At 48.8% G+C, this 12,755-nt stretch overlaps 3 protein-coding genes across 3 annotated transcripts; 1 reads left to right on the top strand and 2 right to left on the bottom strand.

The window, feature by feature from the left end:
• Positions 1-263: 263 nt before the first annotated feature.
• UCRPA7_6036 (putative ferritin ribonucleotide reductase-like protein) lies at positions 264-1,381 on the bottom strand (the record flags this gene model as incomplete). Its single annotated transcript, XM_007918578.1, has 4 exons — positions 264-275; positions 340-549; positions 630-1,033; positions 1,102-1,381. The coding sequence occupies 4 exons, from the start codon at positions 1,379-1,381 to the stop codon at positions 264-266; spliced, it is 906 nt and encodes a 301-aa protein (XP_007916769.1).
• A 969-nt stretch (positions 1,382-2,350) lies between these two features.
• On the top strand, positions 2,351-2,886 carry UCRPA7_6035 (hypothetical protein; the record flags this gene model as incomplete). The annotated part of the gene is made up of 2 exons (XM_007918577.1): positions 2,351-2,378; positions 2,432-2,886. 2 exons carry the CDS (start codon positions 2,351-2,353, stop codon positions 2,884-2,886), a joined length of 483 nt encoding a protein of 160 aa, XP_007916768.1.
• Positions 2,887-7,227: 4,341 nt separating this feature from the next.
• On the bottom strand, positions 7,228-10,262 carry UCRPA7_6034 (putative glycoside hydrolase family 61 protein; the record flags this gene model as incomplete). Its single annotated transcript, XM_007918576.1, has 6 exons — positions 7,228-7,518; positions 7,587-7,698; positions 7,914-8,309; positions 8,917-9,005; positions 9,528-10,098; positions 10,162-10,262. The coding sequence occupies 6 exons, from the start codon at positions 10,260-10,262 to the stop codon at positions 7,228-7,230; spliced, it is 1,560 nt and encodes a 519-aa protein (XP_007916767.1).
• Positions 10,263-12,755: the final 2,493 nt, after the last annotated feature.

Here is a 12,755-nt window from a genome sequence, read left to right as displayed (position 1 = left end):
TGGTTACACTTGAAGCGACTTAGGTCTATGAGATGTGACTGAAGTCCGTACTGGTTTCGGGTTACACATTCGGAGCAATTGTGCGTCTCCCATTTGCAAATCGGGATTCATCCTATTGAGACAGAATAGAACTCGTATATATCATATTATTACTATTAGTAAGCTGACTTTACTAATTACTCAAAGGTGAACCCCTTTTCTCGACTCAATAGATGCTATTATTTACATTAAGAAGAATAAATGGATCAAAATGTGGTCTTAATTTAGCTCGAGATCTGATAGTCAAGTTATTAGCCACTGCAATAGACCTCATCAAGAAGATTGTTATCTACTACGTACCTCAACGATTGCAGGACCAGCAGCGACGGTGTCATCGGAGACATACTCGTCACAGCCAGTGAGAACAACGTAGGACTGGCCGGCAAAGCCTTCGGGGATGGTGACGGAGTAACCACCGTCAACAGCAGTGGCCGGGACAAAGGTGGGTCCAGTCACGGCAATGAAAGCACCATAGACCTGTTGGCCATCGGCAGCCTTGAGAACATAATCCTAGAATATGAATCAGTAAACTTTCTTCAAGACGGACGCTAGATATTCTGCTGCTAGAAATCTGATTGTGCTGAACTTACAGGTGTCAGGAGGGTAACAGTGCTACCAGCGGTGACAGACGTAGTGGTAGGATCAAGCACGAGCTTGGGGAACGCCTTGACGGGCAATGCCACATTGGTAGACGGGCAGCTGACAATGAACTGCGAGGCGAGGGAGTACACCTCGTCAAGGGTAAGGGGTGCATCAAAGGCTTGAGGGAAAGGCTTCTGGTTGAGACCCGCGCGCAGATAAGAGGAATGACGGGCCTCAACAGTGAGGATGGACCCAGCAGCGGTGAGGTATGTCTTGCTCATGATATCTGCAGCAGCACCAAGATAGGCAGATACACCAACACCCTCGAGGATGGAGGCGGTAGCAAGGAAGCTCTCGACGTCAGTGACACCAAAGGCATACTCGCACTCCGCAACAGGAGCAACGCCGGCAGCTGAGATGAGCATAGTCAGCATCGACCATTTGAAAGTTGATTGGTGGATGAGTGGAAGTTGAACGTACCGGTGAGAGCCTTGGTCAGGAAGCTAACATGTGTTGTCTCGTCCTCAGACACCTTCTGAATATTGCTGTAGAAAGTTGCGTCGTAGCCGGCAGCTGCGAAGTCTGCTTCAGTGAAATTGGCCAGTCCCTCACGGTAAAACTTATCCTCCAGATGCTCGAGCGTAAGAGCATAGTTGAGAATATCGCCATCCGTGACCTGAGGAGCACGCTTTACGACGGCTGGAGCAGCTGATGCTAGACCAGCAACTGCAAGAGCAGCAGTAGCAGCCGAGAAGAACATGATGGATAGTAGATAGATGGATATGAGGATCGAATTGAGCAGACGATGAGGAGATTCGATTATTTTTCCCAAATAGCATGTAAGTGTTATTTAGAAAACGTCTGTGAAGAGGAGCAAACGCTTTTCACTTAGGCAAGAGGCGAAGAATGAGTACATATTGTCTTGAGGAGTTGGGCTCGTAGCGTGCACGAGGCGTTTAATCGCAATCAACATCGTCATTGCTGACATTTCACAGCACTCGCAGCCCAGCACTCAACACTAAGAACTAGCAGCAATCTTAGATGATCGCGACAATTCCAATGCCAATGTTTTGTTTCCGGGCTTCCGTCTCGTCACACATGGCACTAGCGCAGACGTTTTAGTACGGCAGTTGGTTTCCCGTAACCTAATCGCGATGATCGCGCTGTGTGTCCCAGTAGTCTGGGGCCTAGGTAACGCTAATCCCGGGAGGTCTACATTCCGTGGCTTTAAAGGAACGCCATAGAGTGCTCCCACAACTGCTAGCAGAGGCGCAGGCAATTCCGGCTCATCAGCATTCCGCGGCCTAACAGGAGCTCGCACGCTCAGTTAGGCTACTCTTCTGTCTCTCAAATCCGAAAGAGGGAATTCTCGCACTAGGCTGCATATCTCATTAGATGTTATTCCAATTCACTCAAGGATAGCCCTACGAGTAACACCTCGTGGTGCCTCGCGCGGGGAATGCCCCAACGGCAAACGCCTCTGAGGTACTGAGAGGGATTACATAACTGTAATCCAGCCTTGCTCTGCCTTGATTGATGAAGACGGCTTTGTGTCATGGCGTTATAGTTTATGATTTCCGTGTTTGTTCACTGATAGTTCTTAATCCCCATTGCCTGTTCTTCTCCCTACGAGACCAACGCTCTCTGCATCATCTACCAGAATCTGCCAGTCATTCGTTCGGATCGTGCACTTGGTCTGCTGCTTCACTCTCACTATATCGCTAGGATGATGTTCTACATCGTCGTTGCCCTCGCTGGTAAGTATTACTGCATCATGACCATGCGAAACCTATTGCTCACATTCAACTAGCCCTTGCTGGCGTCGAGGCTCAAAACTCCACCGTCACCATTGGCAGCGCACCGCCGTTCTCGTCCACGCCTGATGTCGTGACGCGCTCACCGGTCGTGCCTACTGGGACCTGCACGGAGCCCCTTTTGACTGTCATCAGCAATGATGCAGAGCTCACGTCCACCCTCACTACTACTTCAGTGTATACCATCACCTCATGCCCGCCTACCGTCACCGACTGCCCTGTCGGCTCCAAGACCACTGAGATCATAAGCTACACCCACGTCTATCCCGCCGCATCAACCCCGGGCGGTGGTAGCACAATTGTCACTTCAGTCGTGCCCGGATCCAATGGCACCGCACCGGCATCACCATCACCCACCGCTGTTGTCACTGCTGGTGCAAGTGGCAACAAGGTCATCTCTATTGGTGGTGTATTTGCTCTTGTAGCTGTTGCAGCTGGCTATATTCTATAACCTTGTATATTATTGGCAACTAGAGAAGGATGCGGAGGAGGACAAGCAGATAAAATAATTTAACTTCATAGTATACACAAGTAATATTAAACTAATTTTTTACCATTTCGTATAAGGGGAGTAAAGCAAGAACATCCCACCCAGACCTCATTGACACCTCATCAGCCAGGCATTGCTGCTTGACACTGGTCCATAGAGACAACGGATGTCTCAATAGTGTGACTTCTACGCTAACATAACAATGCAAGCCACAAGGGGCAAGGACCGATCTATGATAGGAACTGCTGTATCGAACCCTCCCCTCGCATGCCGGGTAACCTTGGCAACAATTGCCGTGTGTCGACAATTTTCCCGGCTACCGCACTGGCTCGCTCAGCCATTTTCGCCTTGGCCTCCTCTGCGAAATTCGGAAATCTTAATCTTGTGCCGACAGTGAGCTCGAGCTCTTCAAAATGGCCATGGCTCGCTTCGACTGGTCCAGCGCTACTGTCCCCCTTACTACTGGCTTGAATTTTCTCTGCACCATTCCAGCGCCAGACGCCTAACATGTCCTGCAGCTGATCGAAAAGTTCCGATGCCATCAGAATGATGAGAAGCATCTGCATGACTATGGCGCTTGGAGTCGTGGGGCAAAAGACCCGGTGCGAAGTTGTGGTAGGAGGATGGTCTTGCCGTCTTTACCGACGGGTGTAATCCGATGCATGATGCACCCTCGCATATGACTGAAAATTATTTCGTAGATGTCAAATACGCAATTGGAGCATGACATGATCAGAAGCACCGTGCCCTGGTCAGGAACAAAGTCCGCGGGCGGCGCGGTGTGGAATGTGTGCGGGTAGATGCGTTTGAGGATGTCGATGAGTGTTTGTGTCATGCGGACCGTCTCGTCGATGGCGAAGACCCGGCCATCGAGACTAGGGATTTTGTCCGTTATCACCGTGCTGACCGGAGGGAGTTTCTCGGCGTGCTCGAACAAGCGCGCGTTCAAGTCGGCGAGTTGGTGGACATAGTTTACTGAACTAGATAGATCATCCTGGACACTGGGCTCAGGGGCGGAGGCTGAGGTTGGGGAATGATAGTCTATATTAGCGTTGATGGCAGAGAGGACATGCGGTCTTTGTATTTGCATTTCACCCGAGAATTCTTGTTATCCTTGGAAGGGAAAGCTCCAACCTGAGCTGGTGTTTGTCAAATCAAGGGCGGAGTTGCAGCCGCTTTCAAAGCCTGCCGAGAACATGTCCAACAAGCTACCTCCACCTCCACTAGGCTAGTCTGAAAAGAAAGTTGTCGGCGAATCATTACTACCATTAGGAAGTGCCCAGCTTGTCTGGACTGTCACTGCGCGTTGCTGTCGAGGACTAAACACGCAGGCCGTGTTACTCCGCAAACACCGAATGCATGCCCTTCGCTGCCCTGATGTTGGCAGCGTAGTTTCCGGGCATGACACCGGTCGCAAGCTTGACGAGTCGGCGGATTGGGATTGCGAGGTCTCGGCATTATGGCCAAGAAGATCGGCGCAAGTTACAGAATACATCACATTATTGTATGGCTTCTAGTATGAGACACAATATGCATCGTGTTGGGAGTAAGGAAAGAGTAAAGAAAGGTAGCATTAGCGTCGTATGGTCTTAGAAAATAGAAAGTTTGCTGGGAATATCTAACATTAGTGGAGTAGCTTGTACTTGGGCGATTTCGCCTCCTTCGCGACGCAAAGTATCACCCACTTCCTAACCTGGGGTTTAAGGCGTAAAGAAGCGACTGGGTACTTGCGAGGAACAAAACGCCGAAGAGATGACCCGTGCGCTGACGTACCAAGAACTGCTTGCTGCTAGCGATACCCAAGCGCCGAACTCACTAGGTACTTTTCGCCGACTTCCACGGTCAAATTCGGAGGCGCAATTGGAAGATGGGAGGCTTGATAAAGTCGGACTTTTGTACCTGGTGATTCTCCAGAGGAAAAAAATGATCAATAGAATGCGAAGAAATCTATGGCTCTCCTCATCCCACAGCTCTTGACCAACAAGATTAGAGAATACTCGCTTCTTACTAGATGAGCAATTGAGAAGTGCCCTTGTCTATTAGCTCTGAAGTCGTCGACGGCAATGGGTGATGAAACCAGATCCAGCTCGGCGAATCGCGTAAGTATCGACCCTACCGCCGTGCTGAAAGCTGGCCGAGAGCAAGTCGTCAGTAATGGGACTCCAGCCGGCTACGGCAAACATGAGGGCAATACAATTCCAATATTGACACAAATGAGACACAATCAGACAATAAGCAGGATGGCGAAGCACAAGGACTTAGTAATGGGAGATCATGGCGGTTCTGGGCCATTATACTATCCCTAATGTTCACGACACTTCTATCTGCGGTTGAGGTTACAGGTATGTGTCGGCATTCAGTGCTATCTTTCATTGAGACGAGCTGAATATATTGTTTCGTACAGTCACCTCGACTGCACTTCTTACTATTGTTCATGATCTGAAAATTGGAAATAACTACACGTGGATCATCAACCCCTACCTTCTGACCAGGTTCGTTGCTAAGCACTTTGCGCCCAAAACAAGCTCATTTACGAAGCAATCTCGAATAAGGAAATAGTACCGCGTTCCTCCCTATCGTCGGCCAATTAGCTGATTCATAGGGTCGCCGTTGGCCCATGATTATCAGTGTTGCCATTTGCACGTTCGGCAGCGGCATCTCTCGTGGAGCCAATGATTCCAGCATGTTGATCGCCGGACGTGCAATCCAAGGCTTGGGAAGTGGTGGAGTGAACATGCTACTTGACCTCATCATATGTGACTTAACCTCTCTACGCGAGCGAGGCAAGTTTATTGGAATCGTAAATGCTTTCTTTGCTATCGGACTGTTCCTTGGCCCTTTCATTGGGGGTACGATTGTTCAGCATTCGACATGGCGATGGGTCTTCTGGCTCAACCTACCAATCGGTGGCGTGTCGCTCATTTTACTCTTCTGCTTCCTGCAAGTCAATTACATCCATGCCCCTTTCAAGGAACGCCTTCGCCGCATCGACTACGTCGGCAATATACTGGTCATCTGCTCCGTCTTTGCAGTCATGTACGCACTAACATACGCTGGCACTACCTATAGCTGGACAGATGGCCGTGTATTGGCGCCACTCATCATGGGTGTCGTCGGTATAGCAGCCTTCCATACCTACGAGTCTTCACCGTTCTGCAAATGGCCTGCAATACCTGCCCATCTCTTTGAAAACCGAACGTCCTCCAATTCCTATTTTGCAACGTTCATCCACGCCATTTTGACCCTATGGACCTTCTACTTCCTTCCTGTCTACTTTCAAGCCGTGCAGCTTACCACACCTTCCCGCTCCGGAGTACAAATCCTTCCTACCGTCATGGGGTTTCTGCCTTCTGCCGTCATTGCTGGCAAGTATCTCTCACAGTTCGGCAAATATAAGCTCCTACACATCTCAGGCATGGTCCTCATGGCCGCGGGACTGGGTAGCTTTGCGGCATTGGACGCGAAATCCAGCACTGCTATGTGGACCTGCCTCCACCTTATTGCCGCCCGTGTAACGGCGCGCTGGCAACGTCACTCCTGCCTGGTATTCAAGCCAGATTAACAGACGAAGACAACGCGGCCAGTACAGCAACATTTGCATATGTGCGGAGCTATGGTGCCATCTGGGGCGTTGCTGTCCCTGCTGCTGTCTTCAACAACATCTTCTCTAAGAATATTTGGAAAATAACAGACCCCGCAATACGTGCTGCCCTGAGCGGCTGGAATGCTTACGTGAATGCGACCACAGCATTCGTAAACTCGTTTCCTAAGGCATCCCAGTCGGAGATTATGGAGGTGTATACCGATGCATTGAGGATCTCGTGGGCTGTTGGTGCGGCAGTTGCTGGTTTTGGGATGCTCTTCACGCTCTTTGAAATCAACTATTCCCTGCGTGAATCTTTGAGAGCTAAATTTAGTGTTAAGGAACGGAAGAAGTGGGCAGATACCGAAGCTGTATTGGACAAGTGAAGTGAATGAAAATGTCGACCATTAAGCAGGAACCAACCTTGTTATCAGACGTTCGCTTTTGGCGCTAAAGCTCACACGGAAATGTCTGTAAAGCACATTGTATTCTCATGTACTTTCAGTATCAGAAGATTTCCAGCATGCTGCCGTGAATCCAGCAAATACGGATGGCAATCACATCAAAACGCATCTCTATTCTCACGTATCAATCACATCATTAACGATTGAGTTCTACTTCAGCTATATGTCTTTGAATTGTATCTCAAGTTCGTATTAGACTCCATCAACATGTTTATCACACTTAAGGCCAAACAGCCATCTTCGCTAGCCTGGAACTCACACAGCACGGGCCATACCTGCAATGAGCATGGGAAAATCCTGAGATACCACTCCTTGCAAACCTGGTCGAAGGAAGCCCTTGTCGGCCTCAAATTTGTCTCTCATGCTCATCAGCTCTTCCACATCCCAATTCGTCCACAGAAAACGCCCGTGGAGAAACTTAGCCTTCTGTGTAGCAGCCCAGACAAAGAAGTTGCCGGGCAGGGACGCCTCATCAAATGGGGTTCCCAGGCTGTCGGCGTGATAGCCATGGGTCATGTTCTCAGGTGTGAGGACAAAGCCAGGGTGCTGGAAAGTCATACAAATCAGATTTTCGTACTTACTTCCAGAAAGAGCCCCCATTACAATCTACTTACGATGCTTAGAATTTGCATTTGATCTGCCGGCGTATTGTCCGCCAGATCCGCCAGCATTCGGTTGAAAGCGAGGCGTGACGAGCTAGCGGCCGTGTAATGCAGCGGCAGTCCACTAAAGTGAGTTGCATTGGTCGATACATAAATGAGAACCTGCAATGTTGAGGGCCATTGGGTTAGATGAGTTAGACATTTGGAAAATGGCCGTAACTACCTTGCCCTCTTTAGAACCTTGCCGCATGAAACGATCAACGTTTATTGACTGATTTCTAACTGCAGACTCGAAAAACTTGAAAAATCCCTCCAAAGTTTGATCAGCTAGGAACGTACGTTAGTTTCTTGTGTGAAAGCTGGCGAATATGAATTAGTCGGTACTTACGCTCTGGAGTAGCCGGAGTCAAATCTGTCGTGTTCAGCACTAGGACATCAATCTGGATCCCATCACGTTCCAGACTATCCCACAATGCCTTTACCGAGTTGATGTCCTTGATCTCGTACTGATATCCCACTACCTTAGTCTGGCCACTTCCTGAACTTTCAATCTCTTTAGCCACCCGAGTAGCCTTTTCTGCGGACCGAGAGGTGATGACAACCGTGTCTGCCCCTGCGGTAACAAAGCCCTCGGCAGCGGCACGCCCAATGACAGCGGATCCCCCGGTGATGAGTACCTTGCGCCCTGCTTGCGATTGCTCAGGGGACGCCGCGTCGATGGCGGGGTAGCTCTTTCTGTGGAGGACTTTAGTGACTGCAGACATGGTGAATCAGTGGTGGACCTGGTTGTGCATGTGAAGTATTTTCACGAGGTTAGAGGAGGAAGAGGAGAAATGCGAGGCATCGCTTTTATATATTGGTAATCGGCGGATTGAAGGATCAAGATGGATCTCGCGCTAACGTCACCTAAGAGGACAGGAGAGGAGAGCGGTGTGGCACAGCGATGGAGTTTGCGCTTCCGCCGTAAGATTACGTTCTTCAGATATCTGAGAAAGGTGTCTCGCTCCAAGTGGTCCATCAAGACGGCAAACGGCGTCGCTTCGGCATTTTCGTCGCAAGCCGACAACGAGCTATTTGCCCACCACTATCGGAGAGTTGATACCACAATGTTGCCCTGAGGACGCGTGAGACTGAAGTCAAAGCCCCCAAGTAATTAAGCATCGAGAACAACATTCTGATAGGAATATAGACATTGGTGGTTACGTCAATGGTAGAAATGTCCTCAGGCAACGGAGCATAATAGTCTGCGATGAGGTTGGTATCGCGGGTGGTTAAAGCCAGAAATAGCATTATTTCCAAGCCACACATATAGTGTGCCATCAAGCAGTGCACTGAAACTTACAGTTCTAGTGTGGTCAGGGTGAAAATATCCAATTTGTTGGGCGACTTCGTAGTTGGCATTCCGTCTATAGCCGTGCCATAGCAATTTGGCTGTTCACGGATCCACACTCATACAAACTAGAAGACCCTCAGTCGGGCAGATTAAATCGCTGCTGCTTCATAATGCTATCTGCCTCGTATGACATGATGTCCAGAAAATGATTTATAGCTAAGTATGATATGCATGATATGATAGAGAGAGTCTGCTGCATGTGATACGGGCTGACTAAAGGATCTTCCAGGGAGGAATCTTCTCGAAAGTCGCAAAACGTTTAGGAGAATGATCCAATTTCTCTTTATAGTCAATACCCTTATCCCGCCATTGATCCGTAGGCTAGTGTAGATTCATCAGTGCAATTTCTGCACTCTCCAAATCTATGTTTCTCGATCTTATGCGTACTTGGTGCCTAGCTTCTTCATGACGCAAATGTAACAGCTCGCTTTGCGGTACCCTTAAAGACCGGAGGACCTGGGATGATATATGTTTGATTGATGGTATGATCATTTATTGGGACCTATCAAACATGTCAGCGCTGGTAACACGGAAGCGACCGGAAGAATTGATAGACGTACCTTGATGTTAGGATCACTTTGCTTGCAGTAACCGGGAATGGCGGCTTTGAATGAAGCATCTGGCTGGGCTGTGCCCGAGCCAGTGACCTCGAGCTGTGCACACTCGGCATAAAATTGCGGAGTATTTGCTTGATGAAGGGCGATCAGTTCATGACGGATGAGGTAATTGCCGGGGGCGAGCCCTGCCGGAATCGTGCTGGTCCACTGCTTATTGCCGCCCACCAACTTGGCGATGTCCCATCCAGAGGGAGTTTCAGTGTCTAAAAAGACCTTGACGCCGTCTCCGTGGAAGCCTGCCTCATCAATCTTAAACCATCCCTGGCCAGAGCCATCGCAGGAGCTAAAGGCACCCGAGCATTTGTACATCCAGACCAGAATTGGGCCTTGACTGTGAGTCCACTGGCCCCAGATAGCAGAAATACTGTCACCCGGCTGTACCTGTGCATTGAGAGTTGCTGAAGTGCCACCGTTGCAGCGGAGCTTGGCGTCAGTGACCGACATGACAGGGTTGTAGTCGGGCCATTGCCACTGGATAACATTTTTGGAATTTGCAGGAGAGAAGCCTTGATATCTAAAAATTCCACATCAGCTACTAGAATCCCTAGAATGAGTATAGTGACATGAGAGCGCTTACCCAGGGTAGGTCTTCCCTGCTATGACGTAGCTCGTGACTGCGCCATGTCCAACAGCCTCTGCTACAAGCAGGGCAACAATGCTTAAGACGGATGAGTACATAGTGGCAGATTCTGAAGGCTCGAGCAAAGAAAGGGAAATGAGAAAGAGCCCCCAAAGACAACGATTTAAAAAGAGCCAGCAAGCCACCAGATCGCCAAGCGAACGCCTTTAATAACTTATACACGTTTTCAGTCTGCCGACCAAACCTCCCCAGGTTCCCCGGTTTTCTCATATAGGACCTCTCTTAATTCCGCGGCTAATATCCTCATGTCGCATATTCAACCCACAGATGACCAGCTCTTCACGCTGCCATTGGTCAGACGGCTTCTAGGAGCCGGCTATATTAGTATAATGCTTGGAAATATGAATTGATAATATACAGTAACAAAGCTTCCACCCGCAAATATTCGCCATCTTGGTTACGCTTAGACTAGTTCAGCGTCAAACATATTAACGTATATGCAATAGCCTGTACATTGGCAGTCTTTTCGGCATACATAAACAGCTTGACCAAGGTGTCAAGGCAAAATCTTCGGAAGGATTGATGCCATTGCAGAATAAACTCCCATTTACGTCAAGTCCGCATGTTTATGGTATCCAATGATTGGTTGACAAGGGCAAGTACCAAGGTGATTATGTTATGCCATCGGCGCCTTTTGCTCCTTTCTCCCACAGTAGAGCCGACTGTTTGTGTCAGTATGTAGTAGCGTAGTCATCCGAGCTGCCGACAAAGTTGACATGCCCTCATATAAAATGTTGCTCATTGGGGAAGAACGTTTCGTGTAGGTAGGCATCTCCTCCTTTGCCAGAGTAATAAACGTTACTCAGCAAGGATATCAGTACTTCCTCAACGGGAGGTTGCTACCTTTAAGGAAGTTAATAGATCTACGATAATAAGTAAAAGTATTGAGAGATTAATAAGTATTACACCTTTGAGCTTCAGTATCTTCACACTTCATAAATGAACGTCCATTACTCGGGCAGAGGAGTAACATATGAGTATGACAGTTGCTAGTGGGACAGTCGCTATCATCTGCGGAGTTGGGTGACAGTGTATATCTGCGGCTCAGCATGAGGTATTAAGCTACGAAATGTCCAACGGGTAGTCCGGCATAGCTAGAAGCTCTGGGGTAGGTGATGAACTCTGTCGACAAATTTTCTTCATTGGCGGAAAGGTTTCTTGGCAGAGCCGTTCCAAACTCTCTAGGGTCCTGTTATCTACGTAAACTTTCTGGGCGTCCGGGCGTTCGCTTGGAAGATGTACAATAAGTTCTTTGGGTGCTGGGAGCAGAGTAGACGCTGCGACAAATGGAGTCAACACTTAGGGCATATTTGGTTCTTTCTCAAGAGTATGCTCTCCGTGAGAAACTTTCAGAAGGTGGGACATCACAACACTACACGCATCTGGAGAATTCTTGGGTTGATTCGCTCAGGAGTGACAGGATTAGTATTGTGCATTCATAAGTGTCATAAGTGTGTTAGCTATCAACACGGGTACTCTTTACAAATATTTCCTTATGGCCTTTCCAGTCATAGGATATGGACTTCTTCCTTACTCCCGATCAGGTCACTCTTAGCGACTTGGACATCATTCTCATCAAAATTGTGCAGTAGTAGCCAACACAGCATGCGCGTGAATAATGTACACCAAACAACATTGCGATGTGTTGTATCGTACATCGGATCGACACCAGAGTCTCTCGAATCGAAGCTGCGATCCTGGTTTGTTTTGCTCTTGTGGAAAATCCATCGTGACCGCTTCAGAGATTCTGATGGCACGTAAGAACGGGGCCCCAGCTCAATTGATTCCTTACGAACGACCTCAAATGAATAACGAACAAATTCATGTGAGGTATCCTCAGGCGGCACGACATCGCACATTGAAGAAGGATCGACCCATTCTTGGATATGCTGACAGACTATATCGAGCACGACCTGGCTATCTTCCTTCATCAGAATCTCATCTAGCCTTGTCAAAGAGTCATAAAGCAATCCTGTTTCCCGAGGACTGAAGAGCTCGTCTCGAGGTTCGAGCTCCTGCTCTAGCCGGCCCACGATGCCGTCGAGAAGCTCCAGATTCCGAGGTACATGCTTGAGATCGGTGGATATAGCTTTCAGCTGTTGCTCTAGGGCAGGCAGCATTGGTCGCAGATAAATCAGGTTCTTTGGCCATGGAGTGGTAGTTGGATTAGGAAGGTAGGTAAAGCCTCGATTCTTCACGTAGAGTACTTGACCTAACATAGCCATTATCTGGAATGGCACTGGAGTCTTGTTAGATCAAGGGAATCGTTATGGTAAATCTCAACTTACACGGTATCGGAACCTGGGAATCGGCCTCCCATTTTCTGGGCGTACGTACGGCCGTCCTTTGATTACATCCGAGCTCGATGAGCGTTTCCATAAAGTCTTTATTGCTACCTAATCGCAATGTCTTGATGAAGCGCTGCCCTTGCGACTTGCTACTTTCAAAGGCGATATCTGAGGTTGGGGAGTACGCATACCAGTCGCGATATATGGTTGGCACCCGGCCGAAGCAGAGCTCATGGACGGCCG

The sequence above is a fragment of the Phaeoacremonium minimum genome (genome assembly GCF_000392275.1).
Source record: "Phaeoacremonium minimum UCRPA7 unplaced genomic scaffold PA7_03_scaffold_448, whole genome shotgun sequence".
In the NCBI taxonomy this organism is placed as follows: Eukaryota; Fungi; Ascomycota; class Sordariomycetes; order Togniniales; family Togniniaceae; genus Phaeoacremonium; species Phaeoacremonium minimum.
The sequence above is the reverse complement of the archived record's forward strand: the minus strand, read 5'-3'. Positions and strand labels throughout refer to the sequence as shown.